General features: G+C 36.3%; 2 protein-coding genes and 1 pseudogene across 21 annotated transcripts in view; 2 read left to right on the top strand and 1 right to left on the bottom strand.

Annotated features, from left to right (window-relative positions):
* Window positions 1–212: 212 nt before the first annotated feature.
* Window positions 213–898, bottom strand: LOC18097719 (probable galactinol--sucrose galactosyltransferase 6; annotated as a pseudogene).
* A 2991-nt stretch (window positions 899–3889) lies between these two features.
* The window catches only part of LOC18097713 (zinc finger BED domain-containing protein DAYSLEEPER), a 98614-nt gene continuing 75412 nt past the window's right edge, over window positions 3890–27091 (top strand). For 3 of the 18 annotated variants that reach the window (XM_052452408.1, XM_052452403.1, XM_052452402.1), the window contains exons 1-3: window positions 3894–4267; window positions 4697–4783; window positions 5115–5201. In XM_052452408.1, the coding sequence (XP_052308368.1) occupies window positions 4055–4267; window positions 4697–4783; window positions 5115–5201 (387 nt within the window). In that variant the 5' untranslated portion in view covers window positions 3894–4054. Of the gene's footprint in view, window positions 4268–4696; window positions 4784–5114; window positions 5202–6765; window positions 9051–27091 lie in introns of those variants that run through there. The other 15 variants (XM_052452413.1, XM_052452409.1, XM_052452406.1 and 12 more) reach the window with 12 other exon arrangements.
* Window positions 11293–14688, top strand: LOC18097717 (uncharacterized). Of its 3 annotated transcripts, none has more exons than XM_052452420.1 (6): window positions 11293–11376; window positions 11491–11617; window positions 12241–12439; window positions 12561–12609; window positions 12815–12890; window positions 14050–14688. In XM_052452420.1, exons 1-5 carry the CDS (start codon window positions 11320–11322, stop codon window positions 12821–12823), a joined length of 441 nt encoding a protein of 146 aa, XP_052308380.1. In that variant the 5' UTR covers window positions 11293–11319; the 3' UTR covers window positions 12824–12890; window positions 14050–14688. The 3 variants fall into 3 exon arrangements, with proteins under 3 accessions (XP_052308380.1, XP_052308379.1, XP_052308378.1); XM_052452419.1 differs by having other exon boundaries at window positions 12778–12890; XM_052452418.1 differs by having other exon boundaries at window positions 11305–11376; window positions 12561–12627; window positions 12778–12890.

Here is a 27091-nt window from a genome sequence, read left to right as displayed (position 1 = left end):
ATGGCATGGAGATGGATTTTTGCAAGAGTAAGTTATTTGAGCTTAGCCCAGAACAGAGTATTGATTAAACAAGTAGATAGCAGAATTCTTATTTGACCATTCCCTCTCAATTCCTTTACATGATTACATAAACTAGTAAACTACAGAGGGAAGAAAATTTAAGGGGAAACATGCAAGTACAATAAATACCCCAATACCCAAACTTTCCATGTAACCCTTTACTCTATTCAAACAGAATTTTCCTATGACTCAATCTCAACAACATGAAGTTTGCCCTCCTCAGGCAAGCTATCCAAGCTAAAACCAACCAACCCAGAATTCAAATCATACACAAAATCAACCATGTTTGAGTCCACAATGCACTTCCTTGGCTTAGCAGATAAATAAGCAGCAAACTTGCCACACCCTTTAACCTCTATGCAAAATTTCGCAACCAATTCATCGCTATAGTTCCCCACCCTCTCTTCAATCACACCACTACTTTCACCCCTGTATCCATCATCAAGCTCTGATAATTCAGCACCACCTTTCACTTCAAACTTTAGCTTTTCAATGGCTCCACCTGCATGTTGGTTAGCCCCAGGGGTGCAAAGCTGAACCCAGGTGTTAAAACCTTGACGGGTGTTACAGTGAAAATGTCATGCTCAAGGACTTTGAGAGTGACACAAGGGAGGGTGATTAGTTCTCCTGTCCGGTGATAATAGAAAGCACAATTGTCATCCCAATTAGGGTCTGTAGCACCTTCAATGATGAGGTGAACATCACGACCCCTAATAGTGCCTGTTAGGGCCTCAGTTGTGGTTTGGTGGAAAGCGTTCTTTCTTTCAGTGCTGCTCCTTGGCAATTGTAGACACCTAGGACCCCTTGTGAACTTATTCATGCTCCAGATTTTCAATAGGTTGCAATCAAAGCAAAAAAAACAATGTAGGGAAACACTATAGCAATACATGGTGTTTTGTGAGGAAAGCTACAATTGTAATTCTCAACCAGCTTAATATCAAGAAAATAAAATCGACAAAGATAATTTTGAAAAAAATCATAAAAAAAACATGTGGGGAAAAAATCAACCAGCTCATTTTCGGTTTGGTTCGGTTATTTTAGAGCAAAAACCAGTTCAAACCAGTTTGGTTCGGTTTGGCTTGGTTTCGATTCGGTTCGGTTTTTTTTATTTCAAGCTTATAAAACCGAAACCGAACCGGTCGGGTTTTAGAAAATTCTAATTGGTTTAACCGGTTTTTTTTCACGATTCGGTTTTTCGGTTATTTTTTTTTCCGGTTTTCTCGGTTTAATCGGTTTTTCAATTTTTTTGCTTGCCCTTAAGAAACATTATAGCAACCCACAATGTTTTAAAGAAATCAACTCAATATTAAAAAAATAAAATCAACAAAGACAATTTTGAAAAAAATCATGCAAAAAAACAAAGCAAAAAAAAAAAACAAAATAAAATAAACTATGAAGGAAAACACTGTAGCAATCCATAATGTTTTAAAGGAAAAAAACTAAAAAGCTAAATTCTCAACTAGCTCAATATTTAAAAAATAAAATCGACAAAGATAATTTTGAAAAAAATCATTAAAAAAACAAAAAAAAATCATAAAAAAAAACAAATAGCTCCAACTCATCCCATACAACACCATAACATTTCAACCAACACCATAGACTGAGCAGCAACTGAAACAGAAACTAGAAGCACAACCCCATCCTCCATTCTTTCCTTTCTCGTGATCACCTTCTTTCTCGCTACCATTTGAGGAGTGCTACAATACTTGCTTCATTTAGTGAGTACTGTTCATAGTGTTAGAATGGGTAGCCAAATCTAACAATGTTATTCTTTTTTTCACTCATACAGTCATAATAGCTATTATAGCTCACGTGAAGTTGAAGCCATCCTTGCTAAAGCATAAGCAACAACAAATGGAATTGTCATTGTGTCATAGTACATTAAAAATAGTGGGGGAGTTGAGGTGAGTTTCTTTACTTAGATTTTGATGTAATTGCATTGGTGTTTAAAATCTCATCTAAAAGAGAGATATTCCTTAGATTAGTTATTTTTACATGTTTTAAGTTTGTTAATTTTTAGTTAATGAAATTTTATGGATACAATTGTATTGTATTTTAAAGTTATTTAAACAATGTATTTTAAGGTGTTAGGACTTCTGTATTGTTTATTTCACTTTTTATTTTAATTATGCTATATTATTATTTATTACTTGACATAAATTATTAATATATAATTAGTTAAATTATTTTACCTATGATTTTGTGATTTTACAATTTGAGTTTACGATTCGATTTTATATTATATATTCCGTGTCATGTCAAAAAAATATTTTTGACATCTTTGGATCCAACAATTCATGTAAAATTTTATTTTTTTTCTTGATGTTTAATATTTTTTTCCCACCCTAAATGCGAGCAAGGAATCTCCAAATTAAGCAGCTCCACTTTTTTCATTGCAAATTTTGTCGTTTTCAAAATCACATCAAATCTTGAATTTTGCTATTTCGACACCTTTATTTTTGGATTTGGAATTACGTTTAAAATGTTTAACTTGAAAAAACATTAAATTTGTATTTTTTTAGTGCTTTCAATAATTTTAATATGCTGATATTAAAAGTTAAAAAAATCACTTTGATATATTTTCAAGTAAAAAACACTTCGCACTAGAATACTAAATACACACAAAAAAATAGTTTGTGTTTGGATATGCAAAATTGCTTCCCCCCCTTTCTCATCAACCAAGGAAACTACAATAACATATGATATAAAAGATTAGCACACATGACAAATTTCCCTCAACAAATTGTTAAGACTTTTACTTCTTTTGAAAACAGCCTCAAAATAACAGTACTAGTCTAAAGTTGGAAGAACATGCCCTGCCAAAATCATCCATTACTCTCTCCCTTGCCCATTAAAAGTTTATATGCCTTTGAAGTTTGAACCATCCCTCTAAAAACTAGTCAAATCCAACCTTAAAATAGCCCATACCATTTGAACCTGTTTGGAAGTGTGGTTGCGGTTGCTTTTCAAAGTGTTTTTCGTGCCGAAATGCATCAAAATGATGTTTTTTTATTTTTAAAAATTATTTTTGAAATCAACGTATCAAAACGATCCAAAACATAAAAAAAAAATAATTTTAAGCAAAAATAATTGAATTTTTAAGAAACGCGGGTTGATCCGCGTTTCCATACGGGCTGAAAGTCAATCTGGCCCATATGTCATTATAAAAAATAGTAAACTTTATTTTAATCCTTATAGATTCTAAAATGTTCAACTTTAATTAATATAGTTTAAAGCCTTTCATATCAATCTCATAATTCTCAAAAAGTAGCATTATAATCATGGTTGTTAAATTAGCAAGCAGCTGGCAAGATCATTTTTTTGGATTTTCCCACTTAAGTTTTTACGAGAGAAATAGGAAAAAGAGAAATTAAGACAAACAAATATAATATTTAAAAAATAAGGTTAATTTCACTAAGTCTCCTACAACTTAAATATTCTCTTAGTTTACCATGTTTTTAAGGAAAGATATTCTTCAATTCATAATATTTTATATTTTTATATTAACTTGCTGTTTATTAACAAATTTGTAGTTATTATTATTGAAAAATTCAAAGCTTGTAAGAGCTAAAATGAAGCATTGTTGAATCAAGAGGGACTAAAACATAACTTAACAAAAAAAATCATTCAAAACAACAAAAACACAAAATCAAAAACAAAATCAATCTAGAAAAAATAAAAATAAAAATGAAGTACTTTCCTCTTTCTATCCTTATCTCACATTTGAGTTCTCTCTCTCTTCGCTAACTGTCCTTCTCTGCAAAATCCCAAAAACCCTAGGGCCCTTTCTGTATTTCCAACACTCCCAAAAACTAAAAAAAACTTCCTCTTTTTTTTTTTTTAAATCTCAATTTTCCATAAGTTAGGGGTTTTTACATTTCCATACGGTTCAGTCACAATTACACATTGATAGATTAGGATTAGATAGCGAGAGTTCAAATAAACCAAAAGAAAGACGCAAATCGTGAACGTTAGGTTTTTTTTGGATCTGATCATGGACGCACGAGATTCGACATCGAACCGAGACGTCTCGTCGAGCGGCGGCAGCGGTACCACCACCGGCGTTGGAGGAGGAGAAGAGGATCCTATCCTTTCCGTCACTGCCACGCTTGCCAAAGACGCTTGGTTACACTTTAACTCTCGCCGGTTCAATGAGTGCCTCGAGGTTTTGTATCAGCTAAAGCAGAAAAAGGAAGACGATCCAAAGGTGATAATTACACAAATAATATAAAGTCACTTATTTTTTTTTTGTCGGATTTTTATATATTAGAAATTAGGTTAACTTCGAGTAAAATGTTGTAATGGACTGTTAATTTTGTGATTTAACTCACTTAATTGAGTTGCTGCCTTTTAATTTTAATGAATTTTTGATTAAGTTAGTTAATTAAATTTAGTTGCTACTTCTAATTTCGTAGTATTTTTTTAGATTAAGTTAGTTAATTAACTTGAAAACCTTAATTTTGCACTTTATTTAGTTAGTTCAAATTTAAGGACAGTATCTAGGCGGGCACGCGAATGCTGAAGTTATGCAATGTATTAGGGTATTTGGAATATGTAATTGATGTGAGAATTTTCTCTTCTTTTCGTTTTTTCTCGTTCCTTTTAAGTTTGTAATCGCTGGGTTATGCTTTATTAGGTGCTTCATAATATTGCTATTGCGGAGTATAGTAGAGATGGTTATCCAGATCCAAAGAAGTTGCTTGAAGTGCTTAATAACATTGAGGTATGTTATTTTTGTTATGTTTTTGTAATATTGGCTGGAGGGAGGCAGTGCTATTAGTTTGGTTTTGGCTCTGTGTGAAGATGGGTTTGTTCTTTAATTATCAGAGGATAGTGATTTCGAAGGGAAAAATTATGTTGCTGAATTGAATTTTACATGCAATGCATTAGGGTATTTGGAATATGTAAGGACAGTATCTAGGCGGGCACGCGAATGCTGAAGTTATGCAATGTATTAGGGTATTTGGAATATGTAATTGATGTGAGAATTTTCTCTTCTTTTTGTTTTTTCTCGTTCCTTTTAAGTTTGTAATCTCTGGGTTATGCTTTATTAGGTGCTTCATAATATTGCTATTGCGGAGTATAGTAGAGATGGTTATCCAGATCCAAAGAAGTTGCTTGAAGTGCTTAATAACATTGAGGTATGTTATTTTTGTTATGTTTTTGTAATATTGGCTGGAGGGAGGCAGTGCTATTAGTTTGGTTTTGGCTCTGTGTGAAGATGGGTTTGTTCTTTAATTATCAGAGGATAGTGATTTCGAAGGGAAAAATTATGTTGCTGAATTGAATTTTACATGTTAGATTTTGAGAGCTAGAGATTTCTAGTGGTGCTGCAGTCTATACATTTAGTTCATTGTGAAAGGATGCTATGTACAGTCATAAGAATCTGCTCCTGCTTTCACAGTAGCAATCACGGGTATAATACCACAAGTGTTCAGCATTGCAGAGGTCATCTCTGAGACACACTTGGAGTTGTGGGCATTGGATAGTTTTATATGATAGTTATTTCTTTGATAATTTACGTGTGCATATTTTATTGTATTGAAATTCAATGGAGTAATTTGGTCTGTCATTTCAGTCTTGTATTAGTATCATACTGTCTTTGTTTGTTGCTGTTGATTTCTTGAGCTAGATTTGGTCTTCTATCCTGCCATATGTAAGTTGGAAAGCTGTTAACTCAGTAATGTATTTACTAGATTGTATTTTTATGCCATTGAAAATGATCCTGGAATTGCTTACTTGAATCCTAATCATGTTTGCATCAATGTATAAATAGATTATTTTGGGAATGAATTACCATCTCATAATACCCATTTAGGTATCTGTTTCAATCTATTAACAATGTACCACCTGGATGTTTTCCCTACTATGCTGTGTTTGGAATTTTCTGTGAGCTGGTATGATACTAAAAGAAATCCATTCCGACCCATTTCATTTTTTGATACCTCCCTCTTCTTAGTCCCTTAATATTCAATTTCAATTTTTTTTTCTATCAAATTTAATCTACATTCTTTTAATTGTTATTTCTTTTGTTTTGGATACTTTTTTTATTCAATTTCACCCCTCAATATTTTATTTATTTAGAATTTTGCTTTGTTATTTTCAGGGTTTGCCATATTGTGAAAAGAATCACAATGATAATAAAAAGGGGTAATAAAAAGGGGGGGTGGGGGAGTCCAAATGTGGGCTAAATGCCTGTTTCCGAAAGAAGAAAAAGTCCTAAAGTCACACGTACCAATTGAAGGGACGGTGGGCCGAGTCACAATAATTTTAATTCTAGTATAGTATTTAACATCAACCATGGATCCTAAAGGCTAAAGGCCATATATATATATACTCATAAGAAAAAAAAAAAAAAACTATCGTGCTTGCCTTTCTCCTTAAAAGTTTCGAATCCTTAAACAAAGTGTTTCCCTTTTAGGTCCAATTAGGGTTTTGGGTTTGCTTCCAAGCCCAAAATCGATCTCTCTCTAGTTTGTTTGCCTCCGTTCATTCGTATCAGTGGTTGTCTGCATAGCATGTTGAAAATATTCTGCATGAGTATATCTCCTTGCAATTTAAATTGTCGATGCTTCCTGCATGAAATCCATTTGTGATATCACCACATTGAAATCAGTATTTTATGCCGTGGTCAAATCTTATAATAAATGTGCAGTCATGTTTCATTTTGCTGCATAAAGTAAGAATTCTTTTTTCTTTAACCAGATTGCAACACTTGAAGAGAATAATCAGCTGATGACACCTCCAGAAAACCAGATGGCAACCCTTGAAGACAATAATCACTTGATTACTACTCCAGAATACCAGCTGGCAACCCTTGAAGAGAATAATCAGCTGATTACTACTCCAGAATACCAGATGGAAAGATTTGAAGAAAACAATCATTCCATGCCTGCTCCTGAAACACAGCCTAACAAGAGGAGGAAAAGGAAGTCCATGGTTTGGGAACACTTCACCATAGAAACTGTAAGCGCTGAAAGTAGAAGGGCATTCTGTAAGCAGTGCAAGCAAGGCTTTGCATACAGCACAGGTTCAAAAGTAGCTGGTACCAGCCATCTTAAACGTCACATTGCCAAGGGAACTTGTCTAGCACTACTACGCAATCAGGGGAATCAACAAACACCTGGTACACCAGGGATGAATGGAAATGGCAGTATGTCTGATCCACCAAGACGTCACTACAGATCCCATAGCTCAGCCTACATTTCATTTGATTCAGACCGTTGCCGCCCTGAAATTGCCAGAATGATGATAATCCATGATTACCCTCTTCACATGGTCGAACATTCTGGATTTGTAACTTTTCTCAAGACTCTTGAACCCAGATTTGACATGGTGAGCTTTAATATTGTCCAAGGAGATTGTGTCTCAAGTTACTTGAGGGAAAAGCAAAATGTTATGAAGTTCATTGAGGGTTTGCCCGGACGTGTTTGCCTTACACTGGATGTATGGACATCTAGCCAAAGCTTAGGTTATGTGTTTATAACAGGACACTTCATTGATGGTTATTGGAAGCCACAGAGGCGGATTCTCAATGTTGTGATGGAACCGAACCCTAACTCAGATGCAGCTCTTAGCCATGCTGTTGCTACTTGCCTATCTGATTGGAGTTTGGAAGGCAAGCTATTTTCTATCACTTTCAATCATCCAGTGGGTGAACCTGGGCTTCAAAACCTCAGATCTCTACTCTCTGTAAAAAATCCCCTTATCATCAATGGTCAGTTAATCCTTGGGAACTGCAGTGCTCGTACTTTAAGCAACTTTGCAAAAGAAGTGCTATGGGCAGGGCGAGAGATCATTAAGAAAGTCCGTTACAGTGTAAAGTATGTGAAGACCTCAGAATTTCATGAGCAAAAGTTCCTTGAGCTCAAGGAACAGCTTCAAGTCCCCAGTGAAAAAGACCTATCTCTTGACAACCAAGCTCAATGGAACACAACGTATCAGATGCTGGTTGCTGCTTCAGAGTTGAAGGAAGTATTTTCTTGCCTAGATACTTCCGATCCTGATTACAAAGAGGCTCCATCCATGGAAGACTGGAAGCGGGTTGACATTATATGCACGTACTTGAAACCTCTTTTTGATGCAGCCAACTTCCTTGCCTCTAGAACTAACCCAAACCAGAAGACATTCTTCCACGAAGTCTGGAAGATGCATGAGCTGTATCATTCTATTACAAGTCATGGGGATCCCTTTGTCATCAGTCTTGCTGAAATAATGCAAGAAAAGATAGACAAATATTTGAAGGATTGCATCCTAGCTTTGGCAATTGCTGTAGTCTTGGATCCTCGGTTTAGGATGAAGTTGATCGAGTTCAGTTTTGTGAAATTCTATGGTAAAGAAGCTGGCAAATACATTAAGATTGTTGATGATGCGCTCCATGAGCTTTTTCTCGAATATGCGGCGCTTCCTCTCCCTCTTACGCCAGCTCATGCTGAAGATGGAAATTTTGAGAACATGAAGACTGAAGAAATTTCATACAATGAGCTCACAGATTTTGATGCGTATGTGGAGACTACTAGCCAAAATATGAAGTCGGAGCTGGAGCAGTATTTAGAAGAGTCTTTGTTGCCTCGCTTCCAAGAGATGGATGTACTGAAATGGTGGGAAGAGAACAAGCTCCAATATCCAGTTCTTTCAAAAATGGCTCGTGATATATTGACCATGCAGGTGTCTACTGCTGATCCTGACTCTATATTTGATACCGAGATCAAAGAGCTGGATGAGTATCGGAGTTCTTTGAGACCTGAAGCCGTGGAAGCCCTTGTGTGTGCGAAGGACTGGCTTCAGTACAGATCTTCTACACAAGTTTCTAATGCTCTTGTGAAAGTAGAGGATCTTAGATCTTAGTGCTTAGTGTCTGACTATAGGTTCCTTGTTAGTCTCGATTATAATCTTCTACTTCTACATTAGGCTAGATTTTGATCTAGATTGTTTGAACACGAGAACTTCAGTTTTTACAGTAGCTTTTCTGATTCTACGAGTTCCTTCTACTTTGTTTGCTGTGGCTTTGCAATTATCTATTGTCAAGGTGCTGGGACTAATTATTGATGTCCAACCAACCACATAATTGAGAATCAAACCTGTAACAGGAGAAACAAAGGCTCTGAGGGTGCTCTCTTTTTCATTTGACCACAAATTGGAAATTTCCTGTTTTATTTTAGGTTACAGGCAAATCCTTTTTCTTTTAGATCATACATTCATTGAAATTATGGTTGATTTGTCTTTGCATCTTTTTTTAGGAGTTAAAGACAGAAGAGAGAGAAGCAAGGAAGGCCAAGTCGGGTATCTTTGAATTAATAGAAAATGGAATCTTTGAATCTATTAATATCAGATATATTGTTTCTTGGGTTTTTGTTTTTTGGAGTGAAGTGAACATTAACCAGGATCTATTTTTTTTTCATTTACATTTGGGTGTTTGTAGTGGTGATGCTTTTTTAACCAATTCATAATTTATTTAGTAATTTTTTTTAAACTTCTCCTTTATAAATTGCAGGTTAGAGTCTGTAGAGAAAAGTCGACAGATCATATATATGCTATAAAGAAGCTTGAGAAATTATAGATGCCTTGTTGAGGCCAGGTATGTGATTTTGTTAAGCTTTCCTAACAATTTTATTGGATTTCTTTTTCATTATATGCTTATTTCCGATTTGGATCTAAATGTTCAAGTTAAACATTTGAAAGTAGAAATGATTCACAAATTATTTTAGATTGAAGTTCTCAATTCGACGGATAAGCCAGGGTTTTGAGCACATCTATGACTACAATTTAAATAGACTTTGAAATATGATTTTGAATCTTTCCGTGGAGTGATTTTTTTATCGTTCACAATTTTAATTTCTTTTAAGTTTTCGTGGATTGTTTTTGAGATAATAATGAAGGCAAGGTGAATCAAAATTTTTAGTGTCATTGTCAATTATAACCTTAGTTTAATCTTCTATGATTCTAATTACTACTGATATATTTATTGGTTTTTTTCCTTTTTGTCTCTGACATGTCTTTTGGTTATTTGGTTATTGTGCCCATAATTATTTTACAATGAACCATCCAGGATTAAATTATTGCATTATCTAGTGGCTCTTAATCAACCATTTTTTTAAAGTTTTTTTTTCTTCCATAAGTGGATGGTATTCAGGTGGGGTGTTCATATTGTTGAAATATTTGACTCAGTGTGCTACTGTCTCTATATTATAAGAGTGCAGTGCTTTAGGTATTTTCATTCGAATGAACAAGTTTCATAAATTACATGAAAAATATTTTTTATGTCCTCATCTTGCCTTTTCACAATTTGGTTTTTTTGTTCTAATAGTTGGAGGTGCTAGGTGTGCAGTTATTTGTGCATGGTTTTAATCAACTCCTTATAGGGACCATACTCCATAAGTTTGATACGCCTTTTTTTTTCACATGTTGCAAGGTTGTTTTGCTTTCTCCTGTTTTGAGAATTCAACAGAATTTATACTTTTGAATTTAGCCTTTGAAAATGACATCACTTTTAGATCCATACGCACTTTGCATCCCACAACTTATGTATACCTGATAAAAGAAAAATGGGGGGGGGGGGGGGGTGTTAATGAAATAAATAAAAGACGTATGCCTTGACTATTTCTTTCAATACATAAGATAATTATATTCTAAGACAAAAAAAAATAGTTAAAATCAATAAAATAAACTTGCTGGACTATTTTCTCTTGTCCTTGCAAGCCACGACTTTATATTGTGGCTTAAGATGCGCCTCAACTCTGCTTGGATCCAACCACTTTAGAGGATGGAGATTGAAAAACATTCAATGAGGGACCATAACCTGTAAGGTAAAAAACACTCCACATGAGAAAATTAGCACCATCGTTTGAAACAATCTAAAACCAAAGCAACACAAAAACCTTCTCTTCTTTTCTGTCTTTTTTAAGGTTTCTCTCAGTTTTAATTTTGTTTTTTTAGGTTAACATAAAAAGAAAGATTATTCAAATAAAGATAGGACCTTGATGGCCAAAAAATCCTCTTTTTTGATCCTTTCTATGGTGTATGTCAGTGCTTACTCATTCGAGGATATTGTGTATTCAATTCTTAAAATGGGTTGATTCTTGTTCAATTAGAGATATGAATTTAGTCCCTTTCTTTCTTTCTTTCTCCGTTTAAAATCTTGAAATTGAACTCAATAGTTACTTGGGCTCTTATTCTTCTTGTTGATATTGTTTTGTAATTCCAAAGGGTTACTGGAATTAATACTGTCTGTGTTTTAAGATTTGAAGAGTCTCTGGCATTATGGATCTGTCTCCATTCAAGTTGGACATTGATGAGCTTATAAATGAGTTTGTTGAGGTGTTTACTTGGATTTGTTATCTTGGGCTGTTTTTGCTTTGTTTAGCTATTGTTTTTCAGGAAGGTTATTTTGTTTTGATTGTTTTAACAGTTGTGGTGTTCGGGAACTGTTAGGGTGAGTTTACAACTTTGGCTGATATGAAAAGAGTATGGCTTTCCAGGAAGTTTACCTACATCTTTGAGGCTAGTTCTCCTACCAAATTGGCCTTCATAATGCAGTCGCTGTATGCTCATACAATTGGTGAGCTCTCACCGACATGATTTTTGTATTGTCATTGAATCAAATAATGTTCTGTGCTAGAATCCAGTTTGTCGTCGTGAGTTTGTCTTCAGTTAAAAAATTGTTGCCCTGGTTATATTTTATAAAGCCCGTTTCTGGTAATGGACAAGTCCCATCTGGGGCTGGATAGTTTTTGGATCATGTTGCCATCTCATCATATTTCTTGAGACATATGTAAGCGAGAGCTTGTTTAATCTTACCATGCTCATAGTGAATTTAGATGATTGTCTCCTTGAAAGTAAATCAAGGATTTTTTTCTGGTAATGGACAAGTCCCTTCTTTATGGGGTCACTCTTGTATTCAGCCATGAACAAACTGGGTTTTTGCATTGTATTGTCAGTGTCGTTGTGATTAATTTCTTTCATTGGTTTGACTTTTAGGTTTAAAGTGAACATGCTTAAGGGTTTTTCTTTGTGTGAACTCTCTCTCATTTGGAAGCATTTTATTGCTTTTGATCATGCTTGATCATGCTTGATCATGTTGAGGTGAATTTAGTGATGATAGTAATAATGAAGTTATGATTAACTGAAGTTTTGTTTTTCCTTCTCCTTTTCACCATCTTATTTCTTCATGTTATCTGACAGGAGAGTTGAAGAAACTCAAGACCCTTGTTATAAATGCAAAAGAACATGGAATAAAAGGAGTACCTGCTTTGGTCAAAAGGATGCTAGAAAAGAACATGTTTCTTTTTGGGTTCGTGGATTTACATGAAGGTTCTGTCAGTGAGACAGGGAACCAACTCACAGAATTGCAAGATGCCCGTGTGCAAGTTGCATATAAGAAGTATGTTTTCTAAGAATGATATAATTTATTCCAATCTAATATAATAGCATGATTAGGCAGGTTTCAGGTTTCAAAACATTCTATGGATCCTCTTATTGCTCCACTGCTTTCTTTATAACAGGTTGTTTGATGATATTCGGATTGAGCAATTCCTCCATATGGACATGGTGGTATGTTGCATAACTCATGTAAAGGTTTTACTCAGGTTCCACTAGATCAATAGTTGCAAATAGGCCCCGCCTTTTCCTATTTTGAAAATAGATACCTGTAGGTATAATGATTGTACGATGCTCACAGTTGGTGCCATGGTTTTCCTCTTTTTTTTTTTCTTTCTTCAGAATAAGCTTGTGGATTGAATTGCATCTGCATCTGCAGGGTATGTAATTTGATTTAGAGATGCTCAAGAAAATGTTAACAGAATATGCAGAGGCGAAGAAACATGTCAACAGAGGTATGTTCTTTTATCCATCTCATGTCCTTATTTAAAAGTTATAGACTGAATAAGCATCAAATAGTGAAAGTAACATGTGTATTTTTCCTTAATATAGCTGTTTGATATTGTGGTAGCTGTTGTGGTTGTGGTTTGAAAAAGTTGTTTTATAAAAAGTAATTTTGATTGAGGTTGATTTGGTATTTATGAATGTTTGGTTAAAACTGTGGTTGAAAATGAGGTTGAATAAAAAATAGTTTAATGTATTTGGTTAATAATGCTTTTGAAATTGAGGTTATAAAATAATTTTAAAAAATATATATTAATATTGATGATTTTTAATTTAAATATTGTAGATTTAACTATTGTTATTACATCATGAAATAAATAATACTTTATATAAAATATTTTTTATTGTTTCATTAAACTATCTACAATTCCATCACGTATGAAATACATCCGACAAGGATTACAGTTTTTTTGGTATCTTAAGCGCGCAACATCAGGTAAAATATAATCAGGAACAAAATTGGGATTGCGATCAAATTCTGCAAATGCTACGTCATCAAGTGATCTCTGTCTAATTTATGTAGTGTCATTGAATAATGTTAAACACTAGTGTTTCGAATATAACACAATTAAAAAATAAAAAATAATTTTATTATTTTTTACTGGGTCGGACCTGGTTCAATGCATTTTGAGCTTTGAACCGGAACCGGTCCAACCGGAACAGTGGAGCTGGCTACACTGTTTATGCTAATTAATTAGCATGAACAGTGCGCAAGAAGCAGCAATTGCTTGCTTTTCTTTCCCCTGCGTTTCGGACGCAAAACACTGTGGGACCCATAAACAGTAAACTGGGTTTTTTCCTTAACCAAACAGGTTGCATCTGCGTTTTAAACAAAACGCAGACGCAACCTCATTACCAAATGGCCTCGAATCCATAAGAGTTTGTGTTTATTCTTATTGTCGATTTGTTACTCAACCCAAAAATTTCTCTCTGATTCTTATCCACATCATTTATGGTGCTGTATAAACTTTGAAGCACATATCAATTAATACTATCTAAACATGTTAAATATGCTTGGTCCAGATATCATGGAGTCTCCAATTTATATTTCCCTTTTAAAATTCTTTCAGTATCTAATGACGTATTTAATTTACCACTTTTTTTTTTCAGAAGCAAGCAAGGCAGTAGATGTCCAAAACATACAGCATATATCATATGATAGGGAATTTATTTGAGATGAAGTTGAGAGGATCACAGAGAACTGGAACGTCCAAAGGCAAGTGTTTTATCAGCAAACAGGACTGAATCAACGTCATGCTCAGAAAGATGAGCAACAACATCAACCACAGCACAAAAAACATGAACAACACGATGATGATTTTGGTGATGAATTTTGTCATCAACTGGAACTGCAACTAACTGAAGAAGAACAGCTACAACAAAAACAAGAGGATGATGAATGTAATCATGAATTGGAGCTGTAACTTTCTGTAAAACAACTCTAATAATGTAGCAACAAAATGGTGAGGAATTATGCTACAAAAACCAGGACAAATAGGAATCCCATGGTTTAGGACATAATTATCTAGCAAGGTGATCATTCCAATCTGCGGAATTTTGTGATTAGACTGCTGCAATTTGAACCTCCCTTCAAGACTATCCCCAGGACTTTTTCAGTTTATGAAAGAGAAAACTGATTGGTTTTCTGGATAGGTTTCTCAAGCTACTGTATTTATTATCAAAACACAAAAAGGATCTCTCTGTATAAAACGTTTGTCAGTATATGTTGAGAATGGCATCTTGAAACAACTAGAGTCATTTTTAATGTTATTCTTTGCCATTGGTCTGCATCCCCATGAAGTCTATAAACCTAGCTTTTCCAGTTCTGTTAGGCCCCTTGTCCCACCCTTCCAGTACCAAGAATTTTGTTTTCCTGTTCATGCCATACATGTCTATTGTTGATTTTAAGTGCAGATAAAGTTCAGATTGGGTTTCTGTCGTTTATTTTGGTCCACTGGATTCTTGTTAGTGTCACAATCATCTCAGGATTATTCAATACGTTTCATTACAATACCTCATGAATCATGCTTTACTGAAGGAAGCAATTGAAGTGTATTCCCTTTTCTTTTATGGTTTCCAGCTGTTCTCTTTTATGTTGATTAATAAAAAGAGGAAACATTAGTTGTGTGTTGACTATCACCATTTTCAATGATTCAGATTATATCAAACGGCATGGAGATGGATTTTTGCAAGAGTCTTTTAAGTTGTTTGAGCTTAGTTCAGAGCAGAGTATTAATTAAACTGTTAGGTAGCAGAATTCTTAATTGACCATTCCCCCTCAATTCCTCACATGATTACATGAACTAGTAAACTACAAAAGCAATAAAATTAGAGGGGAAACATGTAAGTATAATAAATATCCCAATACCCAAACCTTCCAAGTAGCCCTTAACTCTTTTCTAAATGAATTTTCCTATGACTCAATCTCAACAACATGAAATTTGCCCTTCTCACGCAAGCTATCCAAGCTAAAACCAACCAACCTAGAATTCAAATTATACACAAAATCAACCACATTTGAGTCCACAATGCACTTCCTTGGCTTAGCAGATGAATAAGCACCAAACTTGCCACATCCTTTAACCTCTATGCAAACTTTCACAACTAATTCATCGCTATAGTTCCCTACCCTCTTCAGTCACACCACTACTTTCACCCCTGTATCCATCATCAAGCTCTGATAATTCAACACCACCTTTCACTTCAAACTTTAGCCCCTTAATGGCTCCACCTGCATTGAACATGTTGGTTAGCCCCAGGGGTGCAAAGCTGAACCCAGTTGCTAAAACCTTGATGTGTGTTACAGTGAATATGCCATGCTCAAGGACTTTGAGTGACACTGGCAAGGCTGCATTGTAAAGGAGGGTGATTAGTTATCCCGTCCGGTGACAATAGAAAACACAATTGTCATCCCAGTTGTTGCTACCCAATTTTTGATCCATGTTTTGATAAATTTTTCAGAAAAATTCAAAAATAGCGAAAAACAATGAAAATAAAAAAAATACGTTTTTTAATATATTTGCATCATTTTTAGCATTTTCAGCATCGTCTTAAAAGAATTTAATTTTTCAAAGGTCTTTAAAGCGCGTTCAACTTTTAACGCGTTATTTTTAAAAAATCAATAATTTTCCTCATTTCGAGTCGATGTTGATAAGAAAAATCTAAAAAAATAAAAAAAATCAAATTTACAAAAAAAAAAGTTGAGGGACTAAGTTTGGTGACCTAGCAACATTTTTGCCTATAAATAGGAGTTTCCAACACATACAAAAGGGAAGGGGGCAATTTTGAAAAAACAAAAAAAAAAACCCTAAACCTAAACCTTCACAGTGCAGGCCTCTGCCCCCTTCCTTTGGTTTCTCTCCCAAAACCAGCCAAAGGAAAGCAGCCCCACAGGCCGCTCTCCATTTCCTTCCCCCCATTTCCTCTCATCTTCAACCTATAGCACAACAACCCCATTTTCCTCCACAACAGCCAGCATTCCCTTTATCCTCTCCTCTCCCCCGGCTTGCTCTTCTTCTTCACCCATAGAAGTCAGCCGCCGCTACACCTCCATCTCCCACATCGGACAAGCTCCCCTCCTCCAGCCGTTCCTCCAGCGCCCACAGACCCAACAACACAGAAGCTCCCTCCTTGGCAGCATCTTCTTCTTCGGTCTTCTCAACAGTAAACGACCAAAACAACAGCCCGAAGCCAACCCAACTGCAACACCCCCCTCTCGGCCGTTCAGCCTGGGAGCCGCCTACCACCCGAAGCGAAAGGGAGGAAGACGGAAACCAAAGAAGGATCTGTGGTGAAATGGATCTGAAAGGAGAGAGACAAATCTGAAAAACAAAGAAATAAAAACCTAAAATCAACTGTTTGTGCGTTTTTCTCCTTGTTGCAAGTGGCGGTGACCTTCACAGACAGCGTAGGAAGACAAAGAAGAAGAAGACGTTCCCGATCCACGGTTTTATTGCCTTTATCGGCGGTGGCGTGTGAACCCATGCGCCACCAGTGGTGGTGGCGCGTGGAGCAACACGCCGCTACTGTTTCTGCAGTTTCAGAGGGCTTCCCAGCACTGTTCCTGAATTTTTTAGGGTTCATTTCATAAATTTAAAATTGTTTAATGTGTTGTTTTGTTTATTTTGAATTTTTGATTGATTTGTAATCATGTAATGGGTGTGTGCTTAAACATAGTAAAAGGAAAGTGTTGGAGTGGGTGTTTTGTTATTATTTTTTATGTATGTCTTGTTTATGTTAAAACTAAAAAGAAATTTTAATTTGCATTGAATTTGGTTCATATTTCAAAAAATATCAAAAAATATTTTTTCTTTTGGTAACTAGATTATAATCTTATATGTAAGATGCATTTTTTATATTAAATAGAAAAGTTTGTTTTGTTTTTATTGATGCTAGAGCAATTAGGTTTTTTTATCCGATAAGATAAGGATCTCCTTACCGAGGAGAACTTTTCTTCTCTTTTTAAGAAATCATTGGCAAGACAACTTTCAAAACCTTTTAAATTACATCAAATCGCGAAGCAGCTTACCTCAGGTAGGGTGCGTTAAGGGTGTTAATACCTTCTCTAACCACAACCAGTTCCTTACCCGTGAATCTCTAATAAAGACCAGTATATCCGGGTTTCCTAGTAACCCTCAAGTAAATACTAGGTGGCGACTCCCAAGAACCAACAAGCAAATGAATCAAAAATCACCAAACGGACGCCACGCGGGCGACGTGCAACACCAATTGGAGTCCGTGGCAGCTTCAATGATGAGGTGAACATCACGACCCCTAATAGTGCCTGTTAGGGTATCAGTTGTGGTTTGGTGGAAAGCGTTCTTTATTTCCGTGCTGCTCCAAGCTGCTCCTTGGCAATTGTAGACACCTAAGACCCCTGTGAACTTGTTCATGCTCAATATTTTCAATAAGCTGCAATCAAAGAAAAACTGTTTAAGAAAATTCTCCATAATGCAACATTTCTAGGATAAGAAATTAGCTAAAATTCAGATGAAAATATTTTCATCATGCTAGCTAGCTTAGATGACGAAACTATCAAGAAAAAAAAGATTTATCGCACTCCATCACGAGAAGGGTCAGAGAACAAGTAGTCAGAGGTGGGCCTTCCAAGCAAACAAGCTCGAAGAATAGACCCATCGGGAAGTACCACCTTCTTTAGTAGCTCAAAGTTGTGCTTCCCAGGTGCATCACTGCTCATAAAAAATGTTACCACAAACATTTAGCAAATGACATAGCACAAAAATATTTGATGATATCTTAATTTAACATTGAAATTTTGATTGATGATGAAGGACTAGGATTTACTACCTGACATAGATGGGTCCACCACTAATAGCCCTAGCAGAAGCATGATACTCTGCAGCTGTATGTAAAGAATGGAACATGTCCCAATCAGGCAGCATGAACTCTCCTAAGAAAACACTGTTATATGTCACTGCTACTATATGAATGGTGTGTGATACTGGATCACGCGGGTAGAAATAATCTGATGCTCTCACCACTGCTGTTTGTTTGGAGATGCGCCATAATGATGCAACCATATTATTCAATAGTTTCACCCACATTTAACTAGTGTTTTGCCTATGTTTTATATATAAAATGCCTTGATATTCTTTGTTTTATGTTTTGAAGGCACTTTTGGATGAAAGATGCAAAAAGGAGTAAATTGGAGATAATTGGCAGATTTGACCTTCAGTCGATGTTTTGTGCAGAGCGTAAGCTCTAGAGGTTGAAATGAAGTGATTCTAGTGGAATTAAAAAGGATAACATCCATACCTTTCTGGAAATCTAAGTCAAGAAAATAAAATAAGGAAGAGCATGAAAATCGCAGCCTTCAAAGTCAAATCTCGCAATCTGCCAGTGTTGACCTTCGGCCATTCCAACTTGAATATCTGGAGCTACAGAAGTCCAATTGATGCAAACTCAATTTTTTTGGATTCATGACTCAAATGTATATAAACGCTCCAAATTTCAGCCAAAACCGATGTCATATGAGGGAGATATGATTTTTCAAAGATGACATCTGAATTCTGCCAGCAAACAGGTTTCGTGAACAAAACGAGTCCAAATTACGTTCCGAAGCATCTAAACCGTGATGAAGATAGGAAGTTTTTAGAGAATTGAGCTAATTGATAAACTTCAGAATAGTATGTATTTCGTTATTTTGAATAATACAACTGTTAACATATATATACACAGGATTGCAGGTTTGAATTTAGAAACAAAGCTAAGGTTGCGTCTTAGCATTTACACTGCATTTACAGTGAAGATTTATTTGTCGTTACAAGCTTGATATTAGGCTTGAGTGATGGTTGCACAATCCTGTGCAGGGGGCAAGGGATTATTTGCTGAATCTGTGGGGATTTCCTTTATACGCTCCCGCAAGATGGATGAGCCATCAGCTAAGCCAATCTTGAGCAGTAAAGAATGCAGATGTTGGGAAGACAGAGGCTTTGTTAGAAAATCTGCCAGTTGGTCATGAGTGTTGACATGCTGAACATTGAGAATCTTCCTCTGAACCATATCACGGACAAAGTGGAGGTCTATCTGAATGTGTTTCATCCGGGAATGCTGAACTGGATTGAAGCTGAGGTGTGTAGCGCCCAGGTTGTCACACAGCAGTCTTGGTGGAGAGGGAATTGGGAGACAGAGTTCTTTGAACAGGGACATCAACCAAACTGTTTCAGACGTAGTAGTGGCTAGTGAACGATACTCAGCTTCAGTTGAGGACCTGACGACAGCCCGTTGTTTCTTAGAGCTCCACGAGATGGGATTGATCCCCAGAAATGTAATGTAAGCTGAAGTAGAGGTGCGATCATCATAATTTCCAGCCCAGTCAGCATTAGCAAAGGTGGTAACATCAAATGAAGACTGACGATTTATGTGAATGCCAAGGAAAATGGTTTTCTTCAGATAGCGGAGCAAACATTTGGCAGCAGACCAGTGAGTGACTGTGGGTTGATGCATGAATTGTGACAACTTATTAACGGCGAAGCAAATGTCAGGACAAGTAAGGGACAAATATTGTAAACCACCGATGATACTTCGAAATTCAGTGCTGTTGCAGGGTGCTGTGCTGTCAAGAAGCTTGAGCTGGACTGACGTGGACATAGGAGAAGAGACATCCTTAGCACCCTGCATGTTGGTTTTGAAGAGAAGGTCCCATATGTATTGATGTTGCGATAAGAACAACCCGTTTTTGGTGGGTATAACATCCAGCCCCAAAAAATAATGAAGTGTGCCCAAATCTTTTAATGAGAATTGGATGCAAAGTTGATGAATCACATGAGTCAGGAAGGATGGAGTGTTACCAGTGATGACTAGATCATCCACGTAGACCAGCAGATAACACAGAACAGCTGCACTGTGATAGATGAATAGAGAAGGATCGGCTTTGGAGTTGTGGAATCCCAGTTTCAGAATGGCCTGTTGTAGAGCAGAATACCAGGCACGAGGGGCCTGTTTGAGGCCATAAATTGCCTTGTTTAACCGACAGACATGATGTGGAGTGGTGGTATCTTGGAACCCTGGTGGCTGTGACATATAAACTGTTTCATGCAGGTTCCCATGCAGAAAGGTGTTGTTTACATCTAGTTGCCGCAATGACCAGCCGTGCATGACAGCCATGGTGAGAACTGTTCTTATGGTGGCAGGTTTCACAACAGGGCTGAACGTTTCACTGTAGTCCAGGCCAGACCGTTGATGATATCCTTTTGCAATCAAGCGGGCTTTAAACGGAGCTATGGAACCATTAGGATGTTGTTTGACCCAAAAAACCCATTTGCACCCAACTGGTTGGCAGTCAGGAGGAGGCGGTACCAACTCCCATGTACCATGCCTCATGAGGGTTGTGAGTTCCTCAGACATTGCTAATCTCCAGTGTGGCTCACGGAGAGCCTGTCCCACACAAGTTGGCTCTGCAGTACTTGGGAGGGGGTGTTTTGTGGTGGTGTTAACTTGTTTGGGTTTGTAAATGTTATTCATGGAACGGGTGACCATTAAGTAAGCCCGGTTGGGTGCAGGATGTGAGGGATGAGGAGGTGAGGTGGGCGAAACTGCACAAAGAACTGATGAGGATGGGTTACAGAGATCTGGCAGGGGAGATGAGGCAGGTTGAAAAATACTGGGGGCAGAACATGCTGAAGGAGAAGATGAAGATGTGAGTTCATGTTAAGTAAAAGACAGAGTGGGGGATTCATTACCTGAGTGAGCAGTGAGAATGGGTACCCTTGCCGAAGTCACTGGTGGAGGCGTAGGAGGAGATGAAGAATTTCCATGAACAGGGGAGGCACTTGTCGGGCTAGGTGTGAAAAATTGGCTGGAGGGGATACCATTTTCATTTTCATGAAAGATGACATGGCGTGATTGATATAGGCGGTTTGTCAGGGGATCAAGACAACTGTATGCATTTTGTGTTAAGGAGTATCCTACGAAAATACAAGGAATGGATTTTGGTTGTAACTTGTTTGTGTTATATGGCCGGATAAGAGGAAAACAAAGACAACCAAATTTTTTTAGCTTTTTATAATTTGGAGATTGTGTAAATAAAATTTCAAACGGTGATTTATGTTGGAGGAGAGGTGTGGGCTGATGGTTAATAAGGTATGCAGCGGTGGAAAAGGCATAGGGCCAATACTGTAGTGGAAGGGACGCATCATGTAGTAATGTGAGACCGGTTTCAACCAAGTGACGATGATGTCGCTCAGAAACACCGTTTTGTTGCGGTGTATGAGGAGCTGTGGTGTAATGACTGATTCCATTTGTTGTAAAATAGTGTTTTAAGGCAACAAATTCACCACCATTATCAGAGTAGACAGATTTAATTTTTAATTGAAACCGGTTTTCAACAAGATTTTTGAACTGGGGAAAGATGATGCGAACACTTGATTTTGTTTCCATAGGATAAAACCAAATGTATTTCGTGAAATGATCAACAAAAATTAGATAGTAACGAGCCCCAGTGATGCCAATTGTACTTGAGGGACCCCACACATCAATATAAAGTAAGTCAAGAGGAGCATGACTCAAGAGACTATTTTGACGAAATGGTTGACGGTGAGCTTTATTAATAGAACATGATGAACAAAGAGAAATATTTTTTTTGTTGATTGTTGGAAGGGAAAAAGAGTTGATAAGGTGAGTAACCAATTTAGGAGATGGATGCCCAAGACGTTTGTGCCATCCGTCAATAGAGATTCTTTCATGCACGTTAGCAACAATGGTAGGAGAAGACTGCACCATTGACTTCGGAAGGGTGTATACACCATTGTCACACGCTCCTCGGAACAGAACCGCTCCCGTAATTTGGTCCTTAACAAGAAAGAAAGAGGGGTGAAGCTCAATAAAAACATGATTTTGACGAGTAAATTGATGAGCAGATATGAGATTTTTTTGTATATTAGGAACACAAAGGGTATCATTTAAATGAAAGGTACGGTTGGGAGATTGAAAAAGTAAGGAGCCAATGTGAGAAACAGGCAAACCTGAACCATCACCAATAATAACTTCGTCAGTGCCATCGTATTCTGAATGAATAGATAGATTAGCAAGATCACCAGTAATATTATGAGACGCGGCTGAGTCTATAAGCCATTTTGTATCCTGTGCTGGTGAGGTGGAAGTACAGTTTGTTGTTGGTGTGTTGTACTGAAAACGACTGTAGTGTTTTGCAGTATGACCCATGCGGTCACACAGTTGGCACTTGGGAGAAAAACGACGTGGTCCATAATTTTTGTTGCTGTCTCTCGGGTTGCTAGGCTGGCGATAGTGAGCTGGAGGTTTGTTTCTTTGGCCATATGACCTGTCAACGAAGTGGGGCTTTGGGGCAGATTTAAAAGACTGATTGTCTTGACCATAAGAAGCCCGTCGGTGCATGTAGTTTGCAGAAGCAATTAGTGGATGGGAGGAGACTTCAAGGCGACGAAGATATGCATCATGACTGACAAGGAGATCATGAAGTTCCTCAAAAGTGAGTGGTCGTTCTCGGGCGCGAATAGGACCTGCAATTTCACGAAAATCAGTTCCCAGGCCATTTAGGATATAGAGCGTTAGATCATCTTCAAAGATTGGGTGATCTATGAGGGAGATTTCATCTGCCAACGATTTTACAGAGTGAAGGTATGTTTGAATTGACTGGTTGCCCTTCTTTATCATTGTGAGTTCTTCTTTAAGTTGCATTGCTCTGGTTCTGGACTTGCTTGCATACAGAGTATGTAATTTATGCCATGCATCCTTTGATGTCTTGGCCATTGAAATGAGAGGAGTGATGACGGTAGATGTAGATGTCAAAATGGCACTGAGGATAAGCTTATCTTGCCTTATCCATTGAGTTCGTTGGACAGCACAAATTGATGTGCTGGTGGGTATGGGACAGATTTTTTCTCCAGTGACATAGTCAAGAAGATCATACCCGATGAGTAAGGCTTCAAATTGAGCGCGCCATTGAAGAAATGTAGAGGGGGTAAGTTTATCATTTATCTGGGATGTGATGTTGAGGGCAATCAGGGGTGTTTCAGTTGGAGAGGGTGGAGTTGAGATTGGATTATGATTGTGAGGGATCAAATTCTCGTTGGAGATTTCTTGCTCTGATACCATGATGAAGATAGGAAGTTTTTAGAGAATTGAGCTAATTGATAAACTTCAGAATAGTATGTATTTCGTTATTTTGAATAATACAACTGTTAACATATATATACACAGGATTGCAGGTTTGAATTTAGAAACAAAGCTAAGGTTGCGTCTTAGCATTTACAATGCATTTACAGTGAAGATTTATTTGCCGTTACAAGCTTGATATTAGGCTTGAGTGATGGTTGCACAATCCTGTGCAGGGGGCAAGGGATTATTTGCTGAATCTGTGGGGATTTCCTTTATAAACCGATATCCAAGTTTTTATTTCAGCAATTTAGCTCCTCTAAGTCAAAGCTTGAAGATTTCATGCAAGGCTATTTCTTCTTTTTTAGGAAAATAGTTATTGAAGTACTTAAATGTAAACAGTCTACTTAATGGAGGACTATTTTGTAAAATAGAGACCTAGGGTTTCCTAAGATATAAGCAGAAAAGAGGGAGAGCAGAAGGAGACAGCAGCCAGCAGAGAATAAACACAAATTCTCTCCTCTACAAACCCAAAAATCATGCTTTTTTCATTCTTTAGAAGTAGTTGTTCAATAGTTATGCAAGACTAAGCTCTTTTCTTGGTTGCAAGGACACAACAAACCTTCGGATTTCAAGAACCGTGAGATTTATTCTTCCTTTTATTTTCAGTTTATGTTATGAATGAGTATGATTGTTTTCCTATGCATATTTCCTATGATTGTTATTGATGATTGCTAGAGCGGACTCTAAGTTATTGTTGTGAACAATCTATTGCTAAGTTTAATATCAAAACCGGAGTTGTGATATATGAACTTGTGAAGCAACTAAGCTTGATAATTGTGGCGGAACTACGTTATTGAATTTAGGGAGAACATTTGAACAAAGTGACACAAGCTGCGGACAGCTTGTATGTTAATCTTGATGAAATTATCTAGTTCTTAAAGCTACCATTAAATTGAATCATTAGTGCGGACACTTTGATTGTTTGTTGGTTAGGATTAGTTATACGGCGGATCCGTTAATTAATCAACGTTAAGAAAAGATAAAATTTCAGAACATAACTGCAATTTTCGTTTCAAGGATCGGTTCTAATTTCCGTTGGTGGATGTGTGCTTGCGACCAAGATTTGTTTTCTTGATAAGTTTCGGTTTTAATTGATTTTGTTTGCTAGTTTAATTGCTGCCATAGTTTAGATAATCACAAACCAAATCCCCCCCAATTACATAACGTACAACATAAAAATCTGACTTGAAACTTCCTCATGGGATCGACCCCTTGCTTGCTCTATACTATCTTGTGTGTTTTAAGCTAGGTAATTAATTTGTGCGACCGCGACATCGCAACACATAACATTTCAATGCGCACCATATCACATAAGGAAAAAGCCCCAAGCTTACTGATTGTGCATCAAAAGTATCATTAAGTCTCTTATTTTACATATGTATTTATTGTTTTTATTTGGGTTTTTTATAATAATTGATGTGCTTTTTAGTAATGAAGTTTCTTTTAATGTTTCGATAGGTTTTTGGAGCTTAAATGAATTATTTCAGAAAATTCAACGTCGGAATTCGGAACAAAGAATTGAAGAGAAATTTAGTTGAAGATTGAAGAAAATCTTGGTTCAAATAAGTGCTCCAAATTTGCTCCAAAAACCAATTCTATTCCAATTCTAGAAAAGAATATCATATGATCTATTTCAAGCCCAAACTTGCCTTATGTTGTGTGCAAACTTCAACCATCAAACACTTAAGGTTTTAATGTCAATCTTAGCCCAAATAATAGGTACATTTGTATCCTTATTTGATGCTTAAATTCAGCCCCAAATCAGCCCCCAAATCAGCCCAAGCACAATCCATGATCTTACATGTCCACACAACAAATAACATTTGATTTATTTTGGATAATTCATTGATCCAAGAGGGCAAGCACATGGATGGAAAGCTGGAGGGGACATTGTCACATTATTTTGGGTCAAAAAGAAGAAAGAGACAGCTCACAAAGGAGGAAGAAAAACGTGCACCAAAGTTTTCTCCAAGCTGGCCTGATTTGATTTTCCAGAACACCTTTCGGTGTTTTGCCCATAACTTTTGACTCAGATGTTTAAATGAGCTGTTCTTTAATTATCTGGAAAGCTAACAGAATGGCCTATAAATATGTCTCTAATAGCCATCTTCAAAAGAGGCTTCTAAGAGGGTCGAATTGCTGTCCAAAGTTAGAGTCAGATTTGTGTCCGAATATTTACTGAAATTGTGTTGTATTCTTCTTTATAGATTTCAGTTCTTTAGCTTGTAAAACTTATTATTTCAGTGTGATTCAAGTTATTTCATGTTTATTGAAGTGTTCTTATATATAATCATGGTTGGCTAATCTCCTTCTTGGATCCAAATCAAGGATGATGGTGATTGAGGTGAGTTCTTTAAGATATGAATGAATCTTAATGTTTATCTTCTTATTTTCTTCATGAATGTTTTATTATTGCAAAGAAATTTTAGAAATCATTTAGGTAATGTTATAATCTTGAATTTTTATGCACAAACCTTAGTTTTGGTATAGAGATTGCTTGATTCAATGTCTTACTTAATATGAAAGTACTTGTTCATTCTTAAGCAATAATCAATCTTCATCTTTTTAAACTTCATTGTAATATCTTCCGATCTAATATCACCATCGTTGATATTAGGTTGAGTTATCTTATATATGTTGAAGGAATCACCAATACATCACCATTAGAATTGATTTGGACCAAGACTTACTTTTTCTTGTCATTTAAAATCTATTTACACTTTTTCATCTTTGAAAACAAATCCATCAATCATTTTCAACCAAGTTATTGTTAATTTAATTTCTCTTGAGTTTTTTTGTTACCTAGCTTAATTTCCAGATCTAGCTCTCTGTGGATATGACCTCGATCTTACCGAGTTAATTGCTACATCGCACACTCGTGCACTTGCGAGTTAAAACAAGCCGAACATAAAAAGCGGTCAAGCAATTTTGGCGCCGTTGCCGGGGAGCTAGCAAGCAAAGGTAACAAATTTATATTTGATTATTGGAAAACCAAAAAAAAATTCATATAAATAAAAAATCAAATGGCTGGTTTTACCGCCTAAAAAAAAAAAATTGACCTCATTTTTTCGGATATTGGACTGTGGACTGGACTATTAATTATTGGATTTTGGTTGGTTCAACCATTTTTCTTTTATTGTCTATTCTAGTTAGTTTCTAATATTTATTTTTTATATTATAAGGCTGGTTTTACCGCCTCTTGTTTATTTTATTTTATTTTGTTGTTATTATTTTTCCTATATTTATTGTCTGAAGTGCTTGGCCGGTTTTACCGCCTCTTGTTTATTTTATTTTATTTTGTTGTGATTATTTTTCTTATAGTTATTGTTTGAAGTGCTTGGCTGCTATTACCGCCTTTTTATTCATGCTTGTTATAATTATCTTTTAATGTTTATTGTTGTTAATATTGCTTATTAGTTGGAGAGTGAATTTCTTAATTTGCTGTATTTTTATTTTTGAGCTATTACTTTATCTTTTACGTTTCATTTACTTTTAT

The sequence above is a fragment of the Populus trichocarpa genome, chromosome 4, assembly GCF_000002775.5.
Source record: "Populus trichocarpa isolate Nisqually-1 chromosome 4, P.trichocarpa_v4.1, whole genome shotgun sequence".
Classification (NCBI taxonomy): Eukaryota; Viridiplantae; Streptophyta; class Magnoliopsida; order Malpighiales; family Salicaceae; genus Populus; species Populus trichocarpa.
This window is presented reverse-complemented; position numbering and strand designations above follow the sequence as displayed.

What these genes read in the sequence shown, in the direction of transcription:
- LOC18097717 (XM_052452418.1), top strand. Translation starts at nt 11,320, where the DNA reads ATGGATCTGTCTCCATTCAAGTTGGACATTGATGAGCTTATAAATGAG. An exon ending in TTATAAATGAGTTTGTTGAG is followed by an intron (nt 11,377 to 11,490) that starts GTGTTTACTTGG and finishes GGGAACTGTTAG; the next exon opens with GGTGAGTTTACAACTTTGGC. An exon ending in GCTGTATGCTCATACAATTG is followed by an intron (nt 11,618 to 12,240) that starts GTGAGCTCTCAC and finishes GTTATCTGACAG; the next exon opens with GAGAGTTGAAGAAACTCAAG.